This window comes from Protopterus annectens, chromosome 7.part0 (genome assembly GCF_019279795.1).
Source record: "Protopterus annectens isolate FY-2018-M chromosome 7.part0, PAN1.0, whole genome shotgun sequence".
Lineage (NCBI taxonomy): Eukaryota > Metazoa > Chordata > Ceratodontiformes > Protopteridae > Protopterus > Protopterus annectens.
In genome coordinates this window covers 1,875,854,359-1,875,876,970 of record NC_056739.1, presented here as the reverse complement: position 1 = coordinate 1,875,876,970, position 22,612 = coordinate 1,875,854,359, and the positions used below count along the sequence as shown (strand labels likewise).

Genomic DNA, 22,612 nt, shown 5'->3' with positions numbered 1-22,612 from the left:
CTGTTGATGATTTTCTTTTTTTTTTGTAATATAATACCATGGCAGGAGTCAAAGAGATACCAGATATGCAGTGTGTTCTGGAGAGCTGTTTTGAATTACATCTTTTTTTTTAACCTAGTATTTTTTGCAGGGTTAGTCAGGATAAATTAGGAAGGCTTATCAATGTTTAGTGTTTGAAACAAACTCTATTTTTGCATTTGTAAAGTGTGTATGGGTGATATGAAGTAAGATCCCATGCAAGCTCTTGGCTATGTGATGTGAAAGAAACACATTAATGTAACTGTGGTCTTTTATTTTCATTATTTTAAACCTTGTAGGCTCAAAGCAGATTCTCTGGGTAGGTAGTTGGCTTAAGGCAATGCTTATGTGCAAATGGAATGACTACAGTTCTAGCTTGCTTTGCAAGACTAATGCACATTTGAGTGAAGATCACCCATCAACTCTGAACAGAGTGTTGTTTATGTGGAAAAAAGAATACTCACCTTAATGACAGTATTGTCTTTTTTTGTTGTTTTTGTTTTTATCTCACAAGATCAAATCAGGTACTGTGGGTAGGGTAGACACTGGGAATTGAGGCTGGGTGTGAATTAAAGAAATTGTCCTGCTGTTTACTGTTGTAGTTATATCATTGCAAAACTGTAATACTTGTTTGTCTGTATTTTAAGATGAATGTAAAATAATTAGCGAGTTAATGAGTATTTCTGTAACATAGCTTCACCCCTTTCTAGTTGGCCACACCCCTTTCTAGCTGACCACACCCATTCAGCTGTATCCTACAGCTCCCCTTTGATTTGAATTCACCAGCTGCCACTGGTACTCACCCTTCATAAACTGTCTTCCTCTCCTACGTAGCTTACTGTCTGCCCCTCTTTGGTTTTATTTCTGTCATGTGTTAGCTCTTTTAGCCATTTTATTTAGGAAATTACCTGTCACTCAATCTTAAAAATATTTCTACTTATATACTACCTGTATGATCTTCACTAACTGTAACTACTTTGGCTGTACTTACAAACTTTGCATATTGTTTCAGGACATATCTTAAGTTAGATGTCAACTTAATCTCTGTAAATAACTTTTATGATTTTAATATTCCAACTTGAAAATGTTAATGTTTTGTTTATAGTTCTATTTTCATTTAAAATGTTATTGTAATTTGTGAAGCTTTTCTCCCCAGGCCTTCACTGAAAAAGGGCTATCAGCTCAAATGGACAAACCCGATGAAGAAATGTAAAATAAATAAATAAATACAGGATGGTGCATTGGTGCAGCGTTTGCATTGTCACCTCACAGCAAGAGGTTTTCCTGTTCAATTCTTTGAATTTGGGTTTGGGTGCCTTCTGTGTGGCATCTGCATGTCTTCCCTGCATCTGTGTGGGTTTCCTTTGGGTGTTCTGATTTCCTCTCACATTACAAAGACGTGTCTGGAGTGTTTCTCCACAGGCCTCTGCTGAAAATTAGCTTTGTTCCAAGTTGGATTTTCCCAGTAAACAAATAATAAATAAAACATTGTTTGTCTGCATTCGATAAGGGGATCACTTGCTCTGCAATATTTCCTAACCTGTCTGAAAAGCAATTAAGATCCCTGCTATGATCAAAAGTATAAGATTGCTCTACAATGTTCCAAACTAGAAAAGAACCTTTCAGGCCACATTTTGTTCTGTTGTCCGAGGCACGGGCATGAAAGCAAATCACAGGTATGAAAACTGCAGCAAAGTAATGGTGTTTAGCTGTGGTCATTCATGTGAAATATATAAAATTTAACTGAATGTCTAAATTTTTGCCACATATTTTTTTGCATGTTTTTTGTAAAATGTTTAATTTTCTAGATAATTGTTTAGGATTACAGTTAGCAATCAGTGGTATAACATTCATGAAATGCATGCTAACGGAAAACTAGTTAGTCTGGCCAGCTACCATTGATTAGCTTTTATCTCCAGATTATTTTTGGCTTTGTCCTGGACTTTGCACTAAGAGATTGAGAGGCATGATTATGTAGGATGGCTATCTGCAAGATCATGGTACGGGTAAAGGAATACGCGCTTTTCCTAAGGCAGTTGTGTTTTGGAGTGGATGCATTTAGGTTTGTAAGATGTGCATGGTAAAGAACAACCCCTGCAAAATCAAATGTTTTGGTTTAGATTGCATGTTTTATTTATTTATATTTATTAGTGTTGCTAAAATTGTGACTTGGTTATTTGGGACATTAGTCATTTTTGTAGTGTACTGTTGTATTCAGTTATGTGGTTATAAACATTTATTTTGTCAATGTAAGCTGATATATATGTAAGTAACTGAGAAACACAAAACAAAGTACTACACCAAGGAAGATGGCACCCAATTCCAGAAAGGAAGTAAGATATACAAATGATCCAAAAATAGTTCAAAACACTATTCATCGGACACAGGCACACTTACTGCTTTTTGTATATTTGTGTGCGTGTGTGCCTGCTAGTTCTTACATGCATATGTGTGTTTTTTATGCATGTGTGTGTTTATGTGTGTGTCTGTGTGTCTGTATGTCTGTGTGCGCATATTTGTGTTTGCATGTCCCAACAAGTGCTTTTGAGTGTGCGTGCACGCACGCGTGTGCGTGTGTGTGTGCGTGGGGGGAGGGGCACTATCAACACTCTGTGGTCATTATAATGAGTGGAATGTTCTTTTCTTCCAGATACAGTGGAAGGTAACGTGAACACCCTCATGAACTGAAAGGAGGTCTTTCTATATCATGAAAGATGTTTTTATAGCTTTGATATCAAAAGTAATCATTTTGAAAAGTCGCAAGTCCTGCAATTTCACATTGGAAAAGTTGCCCAGAACCATTATCATGTGAGATTTATTGCAGATGTATCCTATTCTATCAGAAATAACAGTAACCATGACTTTTGATACTATATAATTTGTAACATAAATGTCACATGTAGCATACATCTTTAAGCATGGACATTTCACTCTTTTCTGAAAGTTACCAAAGAATTGTACTTTTAATACTTGATCCATTCTGTATGTCAAGCAAAAATATGAACAAGTAAGGAATCTTATAGTGGGGATTGGAAACAGATTTGTCAAGAATACATTTCCTTTCTCAAATTAAATCAAAAACTGCAAGCAGATGAAGTAATCACAGAGACAGAGATAATTATAAGTGACTCTTCAAAAGTTGGAAGACTCCCTTTCTTAAAAATGTAATGTCAGTAAATAAAGCAAGTTTTAAAACCCAGAAATGTGCAGTCTTTTTTAAGACATTGTTTTTTGGTTTCAGCACAGCTCATCTTATCATAGACATCTTTTTTTGACAACTGTGAATTATAACTCACCAAGCATACTTCAAATAATGAATGTAATAAGGATGCCCTTTTGCAGTTAATATTCTCTGCAACCTAAAGCTAAAACAATTACACCTTTCTACACTACTGCACTAGCTTAGAATGTCTTGCAAATCACTGCAAATATTGTAATTACTACTGAGACATACTTATTCAGTGCAGGCAAGCAGATATAAAATGAATATATAATGTCTTGCTGTATTAAGAAAGAAGTTGTTAAATGATAGGGAGGCAGATGAATACCAGTTAATAGTAATACAAAAGACAAGTCAACAAGTTAATTTGTGTGAGCACCTGACACTAGTATAATCAAGTTTTCAAGTTCATCAGATGTGATCTCTGTTCAAAAGTGAAAACCTACCTTTTTACAAGATAATCAGTAAAGAATGTCTCCTTCACAATAGTGTGGTAGTTTGATTACAAAATGTGAACATGCAATCTGCATGCTTAATACATTTTAGCCATCTTTAATTTGCAGCTCATTTAAGACTGTCTGGAATGAGTAATCTAACTAGCAGAAAAACATGCCTGAATTATGGCAATTATGACTTCAGCTCATGTATTAAAAGCACAGTTCCTACACTGAGGTCACTACAATCAGGAATGTCTCCATACCACCCATGGTACAGTGGCCTCAGAGTTAATTGTTTGAGAGGTAGGTTTGGCTGAGTACAGCTCTTGCATGAGGATATCTGGTGTTTGTTCATGTTTTAAATATAAGTCACTGCCATGTTAAACAATATACTTCATTCAAAATGGCAGCAACACAGTTTGCCTTTGAACTGTTGGCCTAGACCCCTCCAATAAATAAAATGAAATAAAAAAAGTAAAATAAAACATAGTAAATAAATAAACAAATACATAAGATTGTGCTTACCACACTGTGAAATGTTCATGGCTGCCAGTTGGATGGTTTTAGATTCAGGTGTAGTGCAGTTTAACTGTTGGTTTTCCAGACCAGCCTCTCCTCTTGCTTGCCAAAGTTGGATCCAGCGGATTTCACAGCTGCAGTTGAAAGGATTATTTTCTAGTGTCCTGTAGGTCATAAATAAAGATATCATGAATCAGTATGTATTCTAACATATTTGTTAACACCTCAGATGCAAAATCTTTGCTGAAGTCCACTGTCTCATTTACATAAAACTCAAACACATCTGAAATACCAACTATTATACACATAATTTGCTTATTCGTTCTTCTTGCAGAACCCAAATCTCTTCACTGCCAACTTCCACAGTTATGTAATTGGCTACCTCTAAATAACAGAGCCATAGTTCTACTTAGCTGTCAAATCTACAAGCTGTTAAAAATGGGACACTGCCATCCCGACAAAAAAAAAAAAAAATAATAATCAAATCAAGTAGCTAATTACGCACTTTGAGACAACCAAGAAGATAGCATTACCCTCATTAGACCTCATTTATAAACCTCCACAGGAGAAATAACTATTTCTGAGCTAGCCTAGGCAGTTTCTAATTGGCTACCTACAGAAAGATCAATTATTTAGAAACAAATTAAAAGAACAACTGTTTAACAAAACCAAAGCTCTTGCTTCCATGGCAGTGGCTACTCCTTGAAACTCACTCTATAGTCGCATCTTTTTTGTAAAGATATACTTTTAACAAATAACCACGGGTTGAATGTCTATCAATTTATATACTGAAAATGAGTAATTGTAAATATAATAAAATAATTGTCTTTACTTTGTTACTGTACCATGTGCATTGCGCACAGAGCAGCGTTGGGTAGCGCCGCTTAAACAGGTTTAAACTATTCCCGGCTCCACAAAGTCTGCTGTTCACTTTTTCCCTTAGAACTGCTCTAAATCTCTAATTAAGCAATCTATTTTCATTCTAAAGCCCTGCACTTGCTCGTATAAGTAATCCCATAGGTAAACACAAACTAAAGCACTACATCCTCTTTTACTCCTTCTAAGCACTTGCTCCCTATTGGTTCTTTCTGATCAGTCAATAATTAGTTCCCTATATTATTCAGGCATGTCCAAAGGTCAGTTTCGAGTTTACTCTCCAGTCCAGCGGGTGAAACTGGGAATCTTGAGGCAATGTTACAACTGCCTTATGTATACAGACCACCCTCTCCTAATCCGAGCAAGCTCAAATATATGTGAGAGATGCAACTATATAGCCAAACTGGAGGTTAAGCTCTCTCAACCCAGTACTGGCACAGCCTGTTAGGAGGGGAAGGTAACCACACACACCACAAATCCAGTCTCACATAGACCTATAGCATCAGCAAAGCAAACACATAAACAAACAAAAACATACTCGGAGGCTCTAAATAAAAATCTGCCTAAGCAGCAGAGACCTCCAAAGCAGACATCCAAGCAACACTTGCCACGAAACAATATCCACGTAGCACATAGCTTACAAAGTCAGTGTGCCACACAGTCACAGCTGTTAAGGCTAAACAACACACCTAATACACTTGTAATAGGTGACTCTATTGTCAGACACACTGACGTCTCACTCACCAGGCTGAACAAGGAGAAGGTTACTGTAAGCTGCCTGTCGGGTGCCAGGATCCACCACATAACACAAGCACTCAGGTCACTCCAAAGCAAGTAGATATATGACTCCGTCATTGTCCATGCTGGTGTGAATGACCTGAGACGTACCTCCCTGGACTACATGAAAAAAGACATACAGGAGCTCTTTTATCATGTAGCCCAGGCCGGTATGACCCTGATCTTGAGTAGCATCTTACCCTCACCAAGAATGATGCCACAGTATAAAGACAAAATGATCAATTTTAACAATTGGCTAAAGTATTGGTGTCATTCGAAGGGGATCCAGTGTCTGTCAGCCTGGGATGACATGCTCGACAAGCCACGTTGCTTTGCTAGGGATGGCTTGCACCTGTCACCCCTGGGTTTTCAAATACTGGCAAAATCTCTTGCCTCCCCCATAGTGCCCTTTTTAGGCAAGGCTCAAAAGACAAACCCACCCCCGTAGACAATACAAAGAAAAAAAAACTAAGGGTAATGTTGCTCAACACCAGAAGTCTAAACCTCAAATGCACGCAATCGAGACTCTCCTCAGTATGGAGAATATCGATATCTGTGCAGTAACAGAAACCTGGTTCAAGGCTCCTGAGAGCACCCCAGCACTAACAGGTTATACTTCATACCATGCCTTCTGGCCCCAAAACTCGGACCGAACCACAAAAGGAGGGGGAGTATCCATATTTTTCAAAGATACCCACACCTCCAGGTTATTGGCACTTCACGAAGCATCGAAGACCATTCGTGTGCAACTAACAGTGGGAAAAGCTGCCTTTAAGTTTGTAGCCTGCTAAAGACCACCCTCCCAAACACAGGAACCTCACTCAGCTTTCCTAAGAACACTGGAGAATATGAAGGTCTCTCCAAACACTATTATATTGGGTGACTTCAACTAGCCAAACATCGATTGGGAAAACTACTCAAGCCCAAACACCCTCGCCCAACAGTTCCTAGAATTTATAAACTCAAATGCTACGGAACAACTGGTCACCACTCGCACAAGAGGGGAAAACATATTGGATCTGGTCATCACTAACATGGGGTCTCTATGTTCCACACCAGAGGTATATCCCTCATTGGTAAGATCAGACCATGAACAAATCTCACTGGACATCCATATCCCATCCCCACCCATAGCGAAGGAAACCACGGTGAAGAACTTCTCAAAAGCAAACTTCACACTTCTCAAAACTGAGGTGGAATCCTTCAAAGCCCCCGGGCCAGTGGAAAATACGGCCCAAAATGCAGAATCCTTTACAAGAGCAATCTATGGACACCTACAGGAATGCATGGAGTATGCTATCCCAAATAAAACCAAGACTCACTCCTACAAAGGCAGGAGACCTGTCTGGTGGACCCCGGCCATAAATAAGCTATACAACAGAAGGAGAAAGCTACTACATGACAGAGCAAAATCCCAAAAAGGGAAGGCATCACTGATCAGTACTAGCAAGAAACTACGATCCCTCATAAAATCATCTAAGGCCAGCTTCGAAAGAAAAATTGCACAAGACACTAAAGATAATCACAAGGCCTTCTTTAGTTATGTCAGAAACCTGGGAGGCAACTCCCAGATATGCTCTGAGTTAGTGCAAAATGACAAAAAATACACTGAACCCACAGACATTGCCAACATCCTGGAAGAAAGGTTCAGTGCAAACTTCTCTCCCCCTTCCCCCCCCAAAAGAGCAAATGTCTATCCCAACAGAGTGTAGCCTTCCTGAGATCACAGATGCACAAGTGAGAGCGGCCCTCTCCAAAGCAAAAAACACAGCATCAATGGGACCAGATGGTGTCCCGGGCTGCGTCTTACACGAGCTCCAAGAAGAACTAAACCCTCATATAAAGTCACTGTTCAATCTCAGCCTTACTACAGGATATGTACCCAAGGAATGGCGTACAGCAACAGTGGTCCCACTCCACAAAGGTGGTGCCACAACAGACCCCGAAAACTATCACCTATAAGCCTGACTAGCCTGGTCTGCAAAGCTATGGAGCGTGTCATCATGAAAATCATAAACAAAGACATTGGGAACCTCCAGACACTGGATCCTACCAAATTCGGCATTGTTAAGGGCAGATCTTGCCTCTTGAACCTGGTCGACTTCTTTGAGACAGTTACCAAAGCCATAGATGAAAGGAAGGTAGTCCAAACAGCCTACATGGACCTCGCAAAAGCCTTCGACGCCATACCCCACTCGGGCATCATAAATAAGCTCACCAGCTTAAATATCAACCCCTATGTCACAAGATGGGTTGCAAACTGGCTCAGGGATAGAACCCACATGGTCAAAATAGCAGGTGCCATGTCAGTCTCTAAATCAGTTACAAGTGGTGCCCCACAAGGCTCAGTCCTGGGACCTCTCTTTTTACGTATATATTTCTCCGAGGTACAGGCTAACATGGGTGGACTATGGCTGACCAAGTTCACAGATGACTGCCAACTGGGTGCTGTAATCGACTCTCTGGCTGACACAAGTATCCTCCAAAAGGGTCTCACAGAGATGGATAACTGGTGCCAGAGCCATGGCCTAAAGCTAAATGCCAAAAAGTGCATAGCCATCCCCTTTGGGAAAAACAAAGTGCCCACAAATTACCACATAGGTGGTAATCCATTAAGTACAGAAGAAGTAATTAGGGACTTGGGGACCCAAGTAGATAGCAATCTCTCCTTTGACAATCACGTTGCCAAAGTGGTTAGAAAGACCTTCTATATAGCCCACCTTATCCCAAAAGGGTTCACATCTAGATCAAAAGAGGTCATTGTGCCCCTCTACTCATCACTTATCAGGCCCATAATTGAGTACAATGCCCCGTTTGGGATGTACCTTACCTGACACCTTCAGCAAATGGAAAGACCCCAAAAGTATCTCACCAAGAGGATCAAGGGGCTCAAATAGATGCCCTATGCAGTTCGGCTAAAGAAACTCCAGCTCTACTCAGTCGCTTACCGCCTACTCAGAGGCGATCTGTGTCTGACGTATAAAGCCATGTCCAACCCAGAATTAATGGACATGCTTCACCTCAGGAAATCCAAATCCCTTAGAGCTACATGCTCCAGGGACTTGAACTTCAGCACAGAAATAAATAGGACATGCTGGAGGGACAGATTCATATCCCAGAGGCTCCCCTAACTCTGGAACAAAATCCCAATCCATGTTAGGCAGAGCCCCTCACTGACCCTCTTCAAGAGAAATCTTGACGAGTGGATGGGAGATCGTAAGTTTACCCCTGGGATCTCTTCTGTGTCCCTGCTTGACAGAGGTACAGTAAACTAACCTTAAAAGGGCTACCTTCTGTGACCTACTATACAGAGGCACAGTCAACTAATCTAAAAGGGTGGCGAAAGCCAAACACACTCTGGCTAGGCTTATAAATGCCCTAGAGCAGATAGCCTAGTATCAACCTATGAACCTATGAACCTATGAACATTGTGTATTCATTTTTATCTGTATAATTTACAGTTTGTGTCTTGCCCAGTGGTGTCTGAGTCATGTCTGAAATCGTTTTGTTGACCAGTTCACTTAGTTTTCAAACTGAAATAAATGAATATAAATAAAATAAGTAGGTTCCACACATTCATAAAATAATTATAAACCAAGAATAAAAATAGGATCTATCACATTTATTAAATAAGAAAATGTATTTAGTCATGGATCTGTTTTACATTATCTTTCACCTCAGACAAGTACTGTTTTAATTGTTTGTGCATCTGTCCTAGTCAACAGCTCTTAAGTAAAACATGCCCCAACCAAGATTTCCAAAGACTTCAGTTCACCCTGTCTTTTCTCATTCATGGTGCAAAATCAGCCAGGCCTTTAATGTAATAGAAAAAAAAAACAGTATGAACTGATTTCTAAGATGAGCAGAAAACTAGATGAACCAAAATTGCCTTTTAACTCCCGCACTGGGATATTGGGAAAATAAATAAAAAAAAGTATATATATATATATATATATATATATATATATATATATATATATCATCATCTTCTTTTGGCTCTTCCCGTTAGGGGCAGATCACCTGTTTCCATTTCTTCCTGTCCTCTGCATCTTGCTGTGTCCCACCAGCCACCTGCATGTCCTCTCTCACCACATCCATAAACCTTATCTTAGGCCTTCCTCTTTTCCTGTTACTTGGTAGCTTCATCCTTAGCATCTTTTTCCCAATATACTCAGCATCCCTCCTCAGCACATGCCCAAACCAAAGTAATCTTGCCTCTCTGGCTTTGTCTCCAACCTTCCAACCTGGGCTGACCCTCTAATATACTTATTCCTAATCCTGTCCACCCTCATCACACGCAGCGCAAATCTTAACATCTTTAATTCTGCCACATCCAACTTAAACTCCTGCCTTATTGTCAGTGCCACTATCTCCAACCCATATAACATAGCTGGTCTCACTACCCTCTTGTAGACCTTCCCTTTCACTCTTACAGGTACTTGTCTGTCACAAATCACTCCTGACACTCTTCTCCACCCACTCCATCCTGCCTGTACTGTCTTCTCCACCTCTCTTCCACACTCACCGTTACTCTGAACTATTGTCCCCAAGTATTTAAACTCATCCACCTTCGCCAACTCTACTCCTTGCATCCTCACCATTCCTCTATCCTTCCTCTCATTCACACACATATATTCTGTCTTAGTCCTGCTGACCTTCATTCCTCTTCTCTCTAGAGCATATCTACATCTCCCCAGGCTCTCCTCCACCTGTTCCCTACTCTCACTACAGATCACAATGTCATCTGCAAACATCATAGTCCACGGGAACTCCTGTCTGATCTCATCTGTCAACCTGTCCATCACCATTGCAAATAAGAAAGGGCTCAGAGCTGATCCTTGATGTAATCCCACCTCCACCTTAAACATAGTTTACTATCACAAAGTTGAAAATCAAAACCAAAACTCTACTTACTTGATCAAACTGATATTCTGAATTTGTCAATGTCACTTGTATGGAATGTCGAAAATCATCTCCTCGACTTCCACATTTGTCCAAATTAGGAATGTCAGGAGGTGATGTCAGACCCTCAGGCATTTGTGCTGAAGCTGCCATATGAATTGCATGACTACAGCACACGTATTTACAGTTTTGCAGGGAAGCACTGCCCCTGCACCCCCCACACCTCCAGCAAATTATATATTCCAACTTTGAGATCACACTACAGTGAGGAAATGGAAAAATTTCCTGATCCCCCCTGTAGTATGATCTGTTATCAGAACAGTGAATGCACATTAGTGAAAATTTGCTAAATTGCTAAAGTGCATTCAGACATTTTCAGAATGGCATTATGGAAACAGGAAAAGACACATTCATCCATTCCAGTTTAAGTGCCATTCCACAATTTGATAGAAAACACACATATATATATATATATATATATATATATATATGTATGGATCTACCTGACTTGGTCGACAGTTCATATGGTCGAAAGTTTATTTGGTCGACAGTTCATTTGATCGACAAGCATTTAAGGTGGGGGGCTTCACCCCCCCCCCCCTAACTATATATATCAACTCCAGGGTTGCACAACATTGGGGAAGGGGGCAAATCTGCTTGTCGACCAAATGAACTGTCGACCAAATGACTGTCGACCATATGAACTGTCGACCAAGTCAGGTAGATCCATATATATATATATATATATATATATATATATATATATATATATATATATATATATATATATATATATATATATATATATATATATATTTATTTTTTTTTTGTTCTTGTTGCTTTTAGCATGCAATCAAAGGTCTAACAAAGCTAAGGCCTAGGATAAATCAATGTGCCTTTTTGCCTGCCTCTCTCCATATGATGATTTGAAAGTATGTTGTAAATCAAAGGTAACTCCTTTGCAGAAGCAGATGGGCAATTTAATATTATAAGATTAGATTATCTTTTGTAAAGGCAAGAGTTTCTGTGTCTATGGAGATGAAAAACACCCAGTGATAACTGTCTGAACTTATGTATATCAGTTCAAAACACCATTTTGGAACTTGGCCTATTTATAAGTGCTTTTGACTTTTTGCCTGTGAGTTTTTGCACTTCGTTGGTTTATTGTTATAACTTGGTTATCTACTGCCCTCTGGGTGACCTCTTACAGTGTAAGGAGATTTTGGTCTACACTCTTCTGGCAGGAAAGGGTAGACAGGCATCATCTGTGCTGGGAATCATGGTTTGAAACCAGAAAGTGTGCTTTTGTGACTGGACAGAGGATTATTTCATTTGTTCTGAGACTTCATGTTTCTCTATAAAGTGGTTGCATTTAAATGCGAGCACTTAGGTCTGAAATTTTCTATAAAATACTGAAATGTCCTCATTACTTAGCTGCATAAAGAGCAAGTAGTTTACACATTGAGGAGCACCTCTGTCTCACATGAGTTTAGTCTTAGGTAGTTTTGATTGTAGTCTATAATCTTACAGCACCCCAGACAGCTGAAAATGCCTCTTCTACTATCCTCTTTCAGATCAGTTAATAAGGAGCTGTAACAATGGCTATACACTACTTTACTGTCTATGAAGCCACCTTGGAGGCAATGTAGCAATTGTCTCATGTCTACTGACGACCACTTAATTATTAAACAAATCAATATAGTGTATGAGAGATGTAGTTACACAATGTCACTGGAGGCTCGGATCTCACATACAAGAACTTACAATGTCAAACTGGTTGTCAGGAACATACACACTAAACTCACCACACAAAGTATGGATCAGACACATAGATCAACAAATGACAAGGGTTTTAAAAGCAATCTTCCTAAATCTCAGAGACCTCACAAATGTTGCACTCACAATAAGTATTCTCAGAAACCTTAAATGCAGTCTACCAAAGCAATACTCACCAAAATACGTGAAGTCGCATCTCAGAATGTCTCAGCTTCTATGTCTGTAAGGCATACAGCCACACAACCCAATATTTGGGTTATAGGAGACTCTATTGTGAGATACACAGATGTCCCACTCACCAGGCTGAGTAATAACAGAGTCACTTTGTATTATTAAGTGACACCTTGGCAGAATTCCAGGATCCTAAATCCTTGAAAACACTGCTTCCAATGCAGACTTGTTGAAGGAAACCCTGTACAATCATGTTAATAGCTTCACAGAAACAGCTGTACGTATCCACAAAAAAACACATGACAAACTCAAAAAACAAGCAAGCCACTCTGGTGGAATCCCAGCATCAACTGCTGTATAAATAAATAAAGAAAAGCATTGCAAACATTTGGAAATGCAATGTGTAGCAAGGTGGAAACTCCCCAGACAATTACTGGGCTTCAAGTCTATCAAAGCTATGTTTGTAAAAATAGCCTAACAGGCCAAGAGTAGGCTTTCTTCAGCTATATCAGCAACCTCAAAAGCAATATACAACAATGTGCTTATCAATTTGCAAATGTACTGATATGGAAGATATAGCAAATCTTCTGGCCAATAAATTTACCTCCAATTTTATGCTCCCTCACTGCTCCAAGGCACCCTTCTGGATATACCCTCAACTATAACTCCGCCATCTATTACAAGGGAAGAGATCCTCAGTGCACTTTCCAAGGTCAGGAACACTGTATCTCTGGACCCCAGTAATATCCCAGGATTCCTCCTTAGCATGAAAAGTGACTGATCAGTACCACTGGAATCATTATTTAACCATAGTCTCCAGACAGCCTTTGTGGCAACTGAATGGATGGCTGCAACTGTCATCTCTCTGCGCATGTACACATGGTCAAGCCATGTACACACCAGGGTAACTACTGACCCACACGTTTCATTAGTCTTGTGTGCAAGGCCATGAAAGGAATTATCATGGAAATAATAAACAATGACAAAGGAAGCATTCAGTGATGGGATCCAACCCAGTTTGGTTTTGTCAAGAGCAAGTCATAAAATAAAAATAAAAGTCGCCAAAGAATACAAACAAAAGGCTTTTATTTGCAAGGAACACACCTGAGTGCTTTCGTCTTAAAATAAAAACTTCTTCAGAGTGTTAGAAATCTAAAAGCACTGCGATATATACATGCACCCAGAAGTAATATGTCAATCAAAGAATGCAATTAATCAACTACCATGGTAACACTGAAACACTAATCAAACTGCTTTAACACTAAACTAAGGCATTCCACTGAGCATAATAATGAGGCATAAATAAATAAGGATAAAACTGGCCAAAACGTAAATAAAGACCAGTATAAGAAAAACTGTGGACTATTGCCTTGTAATAAAATAAAATAAAATAATAGCATATAAATAATTAAGCTTTAGGAGGTGAATTTTATTCCATCGATGGGGTTTTTGTGACACCTTTAAATGGGGATTTAGATGTTACCCTGTATTACAAAGAATTATGCTGGCAGCTTAGGCTCAATGCTACTCTTTTGCCTGGCATTAATGATAGTATTTCCATTTCTATTATATTAAATATTAAAGCTGCTAAGGTTTAATTATTTATATTTATTTATTTTTATTTAATTATTTTATATTTATTGACGGGTTTGTCTGGCTGAGCTAGTGGCTCATTTTCAGCAGAGACCCGGGGAGAAAAGCTCCACAATGAGATAAAACTATACATCAGATACAAAAACTTAAAAATACATTTCAGTTACATACACATAAAAAAGAATTATACATTCAGGAGTACACAAAAATTTTCAAAAACATCCATACAATATTTGCAATGGTAGAGAAGTGATGTAGAGAAACCAAAAAGCACTAATGTGAGGCAAAACAGTTTTAAAAGGAAATGCACATCTTGGATGGACTCAGTAAACCAGCACAGAATAAGCTTAAGATATGTGATCAGAGGTATAAATAAGGGGTTTGTGATAATAAACATGGTATGAACTGGTGAGAGATAAAAGAGGAGAAACAGTAGCAGGTGACAAGGATAGTCTAAAAAATCAGCAGAATAGCATGTGTTTATAGTAAATTACCATTAAGTAATATGGAGAGAAATAGGAGAAAAAAATACTGAAGAGGAAAGATGAAAGAAGGGAGGTTGGGATTGGAAAAGAATAGATAAAAGGAAGCTGCTAGAGGACAGTGCAGGTAGAAAATTAGACAAGGAAGATGGGGTGTGAAAGGAAGTATTGGCAGGGTGTAGGTTAGACGGGCAGAAAAGAGAGGGTATTGGTAAGATGAGCAGAGGAGAGAGAGGGGTGTTGGATACTAAGGAGAAAGAGGGTCAGGCAGGATGAGTGCAGTGGCAACACCAGGTTTTCTTTAGGTTTTCACCAGTGGCAGTTTTGAATTGTTTAGGGTGGTTAAATGACCTAATTTCTAGGGGTAGTTTGTTCCAGGATGTGGCAGGTTTCTAATTATAGAGTATACAGTCTGTTTTGGTCTTAGGTTTATAAATGTGCAGCAGGTCTTGGTTTTAGCTGCAAAGTGGTCTAGCAGGAGAGTATATGGATATAATTGAAGTAAGGCTACAACAGAAGGAGGGCAAATATAGACTGGAGTGGATAAGTTGTAGCTGATGAAGTTTGAGGAAGTTGGGAAATTCTAGCCAGTCTAGTTGTTTAAGAGATATGCAGTGGTGAAACTTATAGGTTTGGTTTGCAGAGAATCTGGCCACCTTATTATAGGTAGTTTTTAATTTGGTGAGTGTGGGGTTCAGATTTGTGAATAACTGATAGCTGTATAATAGAGTAGGAAGAAGAAATGCATGAGAGAGAGTTATTTTGGACCTGTTGGTTAAGAATTTCTTGTTGCGGTAAAGGTGTCTGAGTTTCTGGTGTGTCTTTTTAATACAGTTTGTGACATGTACATCAAATTTAAGCTGATCATCTATTATGACTCCTAGTGGTTTTGTGCTAGGTTCTACAGTGATGATTGTGTTGTTGCGAGATTGAATAGTAAAAGCAGGTTTGAGATTAGAGAGGTTCTTAGGGAGAAAGAGTAAGAGCTTAGATTTCTTTGGGTTTAGAATTAATTTGCTGTCACTGAGCCATGTCTCTATGGTATTAAATGATGCTTGTGTAGTAGAGTGGAGGTATGATGTATTGTCTGCAATGGTGATGGCAGTATAGTCATCAGCGTATTACACAAGTGATGACTGGGAGCAAGAGGTGTGTAACAGATTAGTGAACATATTAAAGAGTGGAGGACCAAGGATAGGTCTTTGGGGGATTTCCATTTCCACAGTGGGGGGGGGGGGGATTGAGCAGAGAGACATTTGACTGATTGTTGGCAGTTTGAGAGGTAGCTTGAGAACCAGGAAATAGTAGGAGAAAAGAAATTAAGGTTAGTTAGTTTGGCCAGGAGAAGAGGATGGGAGACAGTGTCAAAGGTTTTGGAGAGGTCCAGGAACAGGCAAGTGACAAGTTTATTGTTTTCACGAGCAAGATATATAGTATTTATGAAGGATATTAGTACAGTTGTGGTACTGTGTTTGGGATGAAAGCCATGTTGTGTGTGTGTAAGTAGGTTTTCCTGACGTAAGTAGTGCATAACCTGATTGTGAATACATTTTTCTAAAATTTTAGAGAGGGGTGACAGTATGGCAATTGGTCTGAAGTTAGATATGTCTGAGGAGTTTCCTCCTTTGTATATGGGTATTGTACAGAAATGTTTCCATATAGTGGGGACATAGGATTCAGTAATAGAGTGGCTGGCTAAGAGAGATACTGGGTAGGTTAGGGGTTCTGCTGCAATCTGTAGATAATAGGAGGGTAGATTATCAACTGAAGGGGAGCAGGGTTTAAGTTTAGAGAGTAAAGATTTTATATAGTTTGTTGGTACAGCTTTGATGGAGAAAGCATCTTGGGGGTAGGGAAGAGAAGAGGAGTTAGAGGGTTTGTTGGCACTGTTACTAGTGTGGAGAGAGTTAATTAAGGAGGTTATAGATTCAATAAAATGATGGTTGAAGATGGTAGTTGTTTCGTCTGGTGTGTTGTTTGGGCAAGGGTTAGGAGGGGAAGGGTTTCCAGGGTGTACTATGTGACTGATAAAGTTCCAGAATTTTTGGGGGTTTTATTTAAGGGTACTGGGGGGGTTAGTGTAGAAGTTCTTTTAGTCATTGTGGATGTGTTTTTTTACTTGTTTTCTGAGGTCTTTATAGGTTTGTAGAAGAGAGGGGGCCCTGGTTTTATTCCATAGTTTCCATATCCTATCTTTGCTTTTCATAAGGGCATGAGTAGCTTTAGTAAGCCAAGGAGCTGTCTTATTATTTTATTTTTTTTATTTTATTTTATTTTAGTTTATTTTAAGGTAAAGGTCCCCAGCTTTTATTATACTTGTTTATGTCTTTATTCATGTTTTGGCCAGTTTTGTCCTTGTTTATTTATGCCTCATTATTATGTTCAGCACTATGTCTTAGTTAGTGTAGTGTTAAAGCACAGTTTGATTAGTGTTTTAGTGTTACCATGTTAGTTGATTAATTGTATTTTTTGATTGGCATATTGCTTCTGGGTGTGTGTATATATTATAGTGGTTTTTAGTTTTTTGACACTCCGAAGAAGTCTTTATTTTCTGACCAAAGTGCTGAGGTGTGTTCTTTGGAAATAAAAGCCTTTTGCTCATGTTCAAGAGCAAGTCATGCCTAATCAGTCTGGCAGGCTTCTTTGAGAAGGTCACCAGAGCAATGGATGAGGGAAAAGCAGTGAGTACTGCATACTTTGAAATGCCCAAAACTTTTGACACAATACAGTACTAGTTCCTAAACCAAGAGGGACCAGCACACGCGACAGCAGAAATAAGATTCAAATTAAATTTTATTTGGAGGTAGCTGAAAAGCTGCCAGCCATAAAATGTCACAGACCGGTTTCGGCTAGTAAAGCTTTTGTCAATGTGATATATTCTTTTAACAAAAAGATGATTTACAAAACACCATCACATCCTGGTACTCTTTATATTCACTTGATTTAAAGTGGTATACTCCTGACACAAATCAACTTGTTAATTTGAACACAGTCAAAGCTTGGAACATGTAAAAAATATAAAAATGATAAATTTTGTAATTTAATCAGACATGAAAATCTGAAATCCTTCTAATAATTTAAATTAATCTTTGATTGCACAATTGCAAAATGCATTATATTATACAGAGCCATAATATAGCTTGTATTTTAGCCAGGACACAGGTACAAGTCTGAATATTTAAGATATAATGTATGATATAATATATACTATATAGTTTGAGCCCAAATAACTGACCATATGTAACTAGAAATCTATCTGAATATCACGGGGGTACAAATAACTAAGGCTAACACTAAATGTGTGCCATGTTAATAAAATTATTGTCTAGAAGTACCATCATGTACTTCATATTCATTCAATCCTGGTTTGAAAAAGGCCCCTAGATTTGTGATCCACTTACTTTCCATGTTGTTAAGTTTAGTATGTCATCCCCTCTTAAAGTTCCTATGAAGTTGGATTTTGTCTATAATGACAAACCTGAACGAGGCACCTGTGTGATTTTTGCTGTGTTTGTATAAAGCATTTGTTATTCATCTGTTTCTTATGGAACTTAGATGTTCACTAATTCTTATTCTGATGGGTCTAGAGGTCTGACCAACATAAAAGGCAGAACAGGTACAATGGGCCAAATAAATAACCCAATCAGATCTGCAATTTGCAAAAAATGTTGATGTTTTAAACCTTAGAAGTGTTTTTGCTAGTGAATTATTTGGTTTTACAAATGTACTGACATGCACTACAATGTCCACATGGATAGCAGCCCACTAGAGGGTCCCCAAAAAGTGTTGTTTGTATTGCAGAAACTGGTGTGAATCTTTTATAATGTGTTAAATGAGAATGGATGGTACGTCCCCTTTGGTAAGAAAAAGCACATGTATCTGGGAGAATATCATTGAGAAGAGGGTTTGATTTTAATATATCCCAATGTTTGCTGACTATTTGTCTGAACCTAGATGTATTGTTTCCATACGTGGTGACTAATCTAATGGGTTGTTGACGTCGAGTAATATCCTCCTCTTGTGATCTATTATATTTTAATACATCTGATCTTCTGCTGGTTTGGATTTGGGTGACCGTATTCGTTAGATGTTCAGGATTATATCCTCTATCCACAAATCTTGCTGTTAATTCCTGTGTTTGTACAGAATATTCTACATTTGTGGAGCATATTCTTTTGAGTCGCAAAAATTGAGACTTTGGGATGTTGCTGATGATGTGGCGGGGGTGAGAACTGGTGGCATGAAGTAAAGTGTTGTATTGTGGGAATTTTCTGTGTATCGATGTTGCTAAAGTATGGTCAGGTAATCTTTTAATGGCCACATCCAAAAAGACTATTTCATGATATCCAGTGTTGGCTGTAAAATGTATATCAAAAGGATTATTATTTAGGTATGCAACAAATTTGGATAATTCATCCATACCTGCCCGCCACACCAACCAGCAATCATCCAGGTATCTCCGCCAGATGTCCAAATTGCCCATATGAATATTCTGCTGGACATCATATATGAAGGCCTGTTCAAAATATCCCATAAACAAATCCGCGTAAATCGGGGCAAAGGATGCACCCATTGCTGTCCCTTTGATTTGCCAGTATGGGTTGCCTTCAAAGTAAAAGATGTTTTTTTTGTAGTACATATTCTGTGAGCTTGATCAAGAAATTGTTAAATCCAGTAGAATATAAATCGGATTGATTTAACCAATAAGTCACCGCCATAATCCCAGCCTTGTGAGGAATGCTCGTATATAATGAGGATACGTCCAATGTACATAACAGCCAATCCTCTTCCAACTGAGAATCTTCAATAATATTCAAAAACTCTGTGGTATCTTCAATACGTGATCTAACCATGGTCAGTAGTGGTTTCAGATGTTCTGTGAGGAAGGCAGATAAGGGTTCTGTAAGTGATCCTCGACCTGATACTATAGGTCTGCCTGGTGGGTTGAATAGATCTTTGTGTATTTTTGGTATTAAATATAGGTATTGTGGCATTGGTTCAGTCACCTTAAGTTGCCTAGCAACTTGTGAAGTAATGATGCCCTCCTCTACTGCCAAATCTATAAAGGAATCAATCTCAGATTTGAAGTTAGAAGTGGGATCCACTACCATCTGTATATAGAATTGTGATTGCGATAACTGTTTGAGTGCCTCTTCCTTGTATTTGGTATGATCCATTACAACAATACCTCCCCCTTTATCCGCTGGAGTGATGACTATGTCTTTATTCTGTTGTAGTTGTAAAAGTGCTACTCTTTCAGACTGATTGAGATTGCTGCGATTACATATATAGTTGTTGGAAAAGTGTAAATCCTTCATAACACAATCTTTAAATATTGAGACATGCTTGTCCATCGGTGGTATAAATTTGGATTTACCAAACCGGAAACCAGTGGATCTTTGAGAGTTAGACTCATCTGAAAAAAATATCTTAAGATTAAGGGTTCTACAAAAATTATTAATGTCTTCCATTAAAAAATGTTCTGGAACAGGTGATGTTGGTACAAAATTTAAACCTTTATTTAGTACATTGTATTGTACATCCGTGAGTGCAAAGGAAAAGATATTAAGAACATTATTCACTGTGTTGTTATTTGTTTCAGTAATGTTTGAAGGTTGGTTGTACCCATGTTTTCTCCTATGTTTCCTCCCTGCCCTGCGTGTGTTTGACCTAAAGGGATGGGTTGCTTCATTTTTGCAACTGGGGACGCCTGGTTAGAGGAAACCTCACCATTTGTGGTTGATGAATAATCGTCATCAGATGTAACACTATGTATTCTATCATTCTTTTTTAGAATTGGTCTGGGTCTTTTCCTGCCCCTTTGTGGTTTGTATGCCCCTTCACTAAACCTGACACTTTTTTGTGTTACAAACGGTTAACCTTTTCGTAGTCACCAAGGTCTCTGTTAAACTTGTGTATTTTCTTTTTCTTAAGTTGTTCCTCTATGTTGGCCAATTCTTTGGCTAATTCTAATAAATGCCCTTGATAATAATCTGTAGTAGAAAAGATTTCAGCTTCTAGGCAAGTAGTTTGTATATCTGTGGTCAGTGTTTCTATGGTTCTTTCATAATATTTGGAAAGGCTATCTACAAAAAGCATAGATGCCTGATGTTGGGCTATAGCCCAATCTTGTGTTAGTTGGTTGCCAATGTTAGCCACCAATGGCTGCAACCTGATTCGAAGCCCTCTAGGTGTAATGTCTTTTATTTTGTACGCTTTAAAAAGCTTCAAGTGACATATGTTGGTTCTGAGAGTTTTCATTTGTCTACTAAGTTTAGAGAAAACAGAACCACATTTATCTCTGGTAGCAGTTATGACATTATCAGACATAGGAGATTGACCTACATTAAGTCCAAATGCATCTAAGTTGTCCTTATCTGCTGAAAGTCCCCTAAGGATGTCATTCAGATCCATGATTGGGACAAATAGTTAGGTTAATGCCTGTAGTTTTGTATCTGTTACTGATAACCTGTTAGCAGTAAAAAAATGGTACGACTTTGGGGGGTATGTTAGGCTGACAGAAAGTAGAGTAGCTAATCTCACCCAAAAAAATCACAATATTCAATATTGCATGGTCAAAATACTTCTATATGCCTGATTAGTACAATCCAGCCACAAGAATATAGAATGAATATGTCGTTATATAGTCATACCCTTACAATAAGTGGTCATGTTCCAAAATAAGTTACTAAGTTATATATTGATTTAGCCACAGTAAGGGTATGTTAATGTTATATCCATGAAATTATATCAGCATCTTCATATTCCCTTACCATAAGTGGTCCTAATTATACAATATACACAATTACCTGTAGTGTCATCAATACTCGATCTTTAGGCCACCGTAAGGGTATATTAATCCTCCTTAATAATTATATAACTGATATTTGTTCAAAAATTGCTTTATTGATCTGGTGTGTCCAGTAACATAATACTTGATGTATTCACTATATTCAATGGTGACTCAAACAGCCACTAAAAAGGCACTATTAGTCCAATCCCAAATATGTCAAGAAAAAAATAATAAATATATTGCCAGATCAAGGTTATAGTTAGTTACTACTACCACTAACCTGACAGCCCAACAATATCCCTTAATAGTCCTATGTAGTTGAGTTAAGTCAACATATTGATTGTTGTTGTTTTCAAAACTTGGCTATAAATAGCCTGTGGTATATTACCCAACATCAAACAACTATCAAACTGTCTCACTTATGGATGTATATATAAATAAATAAAAATTGCCTAGAATTTGAAACCTGTGGCAAGGATACTTATGGGGAGAAATATAAAAGAAGACTGTAGATCAATCAAGACATACTAATGAATCCAGAGATCTATAGAAACCACAATCTTAAGCTGTTAAATACCACACATAATTGTGTAATAATATGGTAAATGGAAAGATATTATCTAGCTAATAATCGTGGTTTAGACTATAACACAAACATCCTGTATCATATTTAGACTTGAATCAATATAGTTGTTACACAAATATGCTAGATCGCATCATTAATTGTTGAAAATGAAAGAATGAAACACATTATTATTCCTATACCAACCAATAGCAATCTCAAAACCAGAAAACAAGATTATTCACTTTCTTATTTATAATATGTTAAACAGCAGTGTGATAAATAGTACGATAGTAACAGGCCGATATACGTGGTTTAAATCAATGAACCCCTTCCTTGTTTCATACTAACACATAAATTCTTCTTATTATTATTGAAAAAATTATTCATTAATTACTAAATTGTGAAAAAAGAAAAAGAAAATATGAACCACCATATAATACAAAGGTAATCCAGTTCTAATTCTGAAAAGGTAGAATAATGAAG

The 22,612-nt window shown here is 38.1% G+C and overlaps 1 protein-coding gene across 3 annotated transcripts in view; it reads right to left on the bottom strand.

Moving 5' to 3' along the window:
- NTRK3 (neurotrophic receptor tyrosine kinase 3) overlaps positions 1-22,612 on the bottom strand; it is a 3,522,805-nt gene that overhangs the window by 2,167,869 nt on the left and 1,332,324 nt on the right. For all 3 annotated transcript variants that reach the window (XM_044078359.1, XM_044078358.1, XM_044078360.1), the window contains exon 6: positions 4,201-4,358. In XM_044078359.1, coding sequence (XP_043934294.1) covers positions 4,201-4,358 — 158 coding nt within the window. The remainder of the gene's footprint in view (positions 1-4,200; positions 4,359-22,612) is intronic.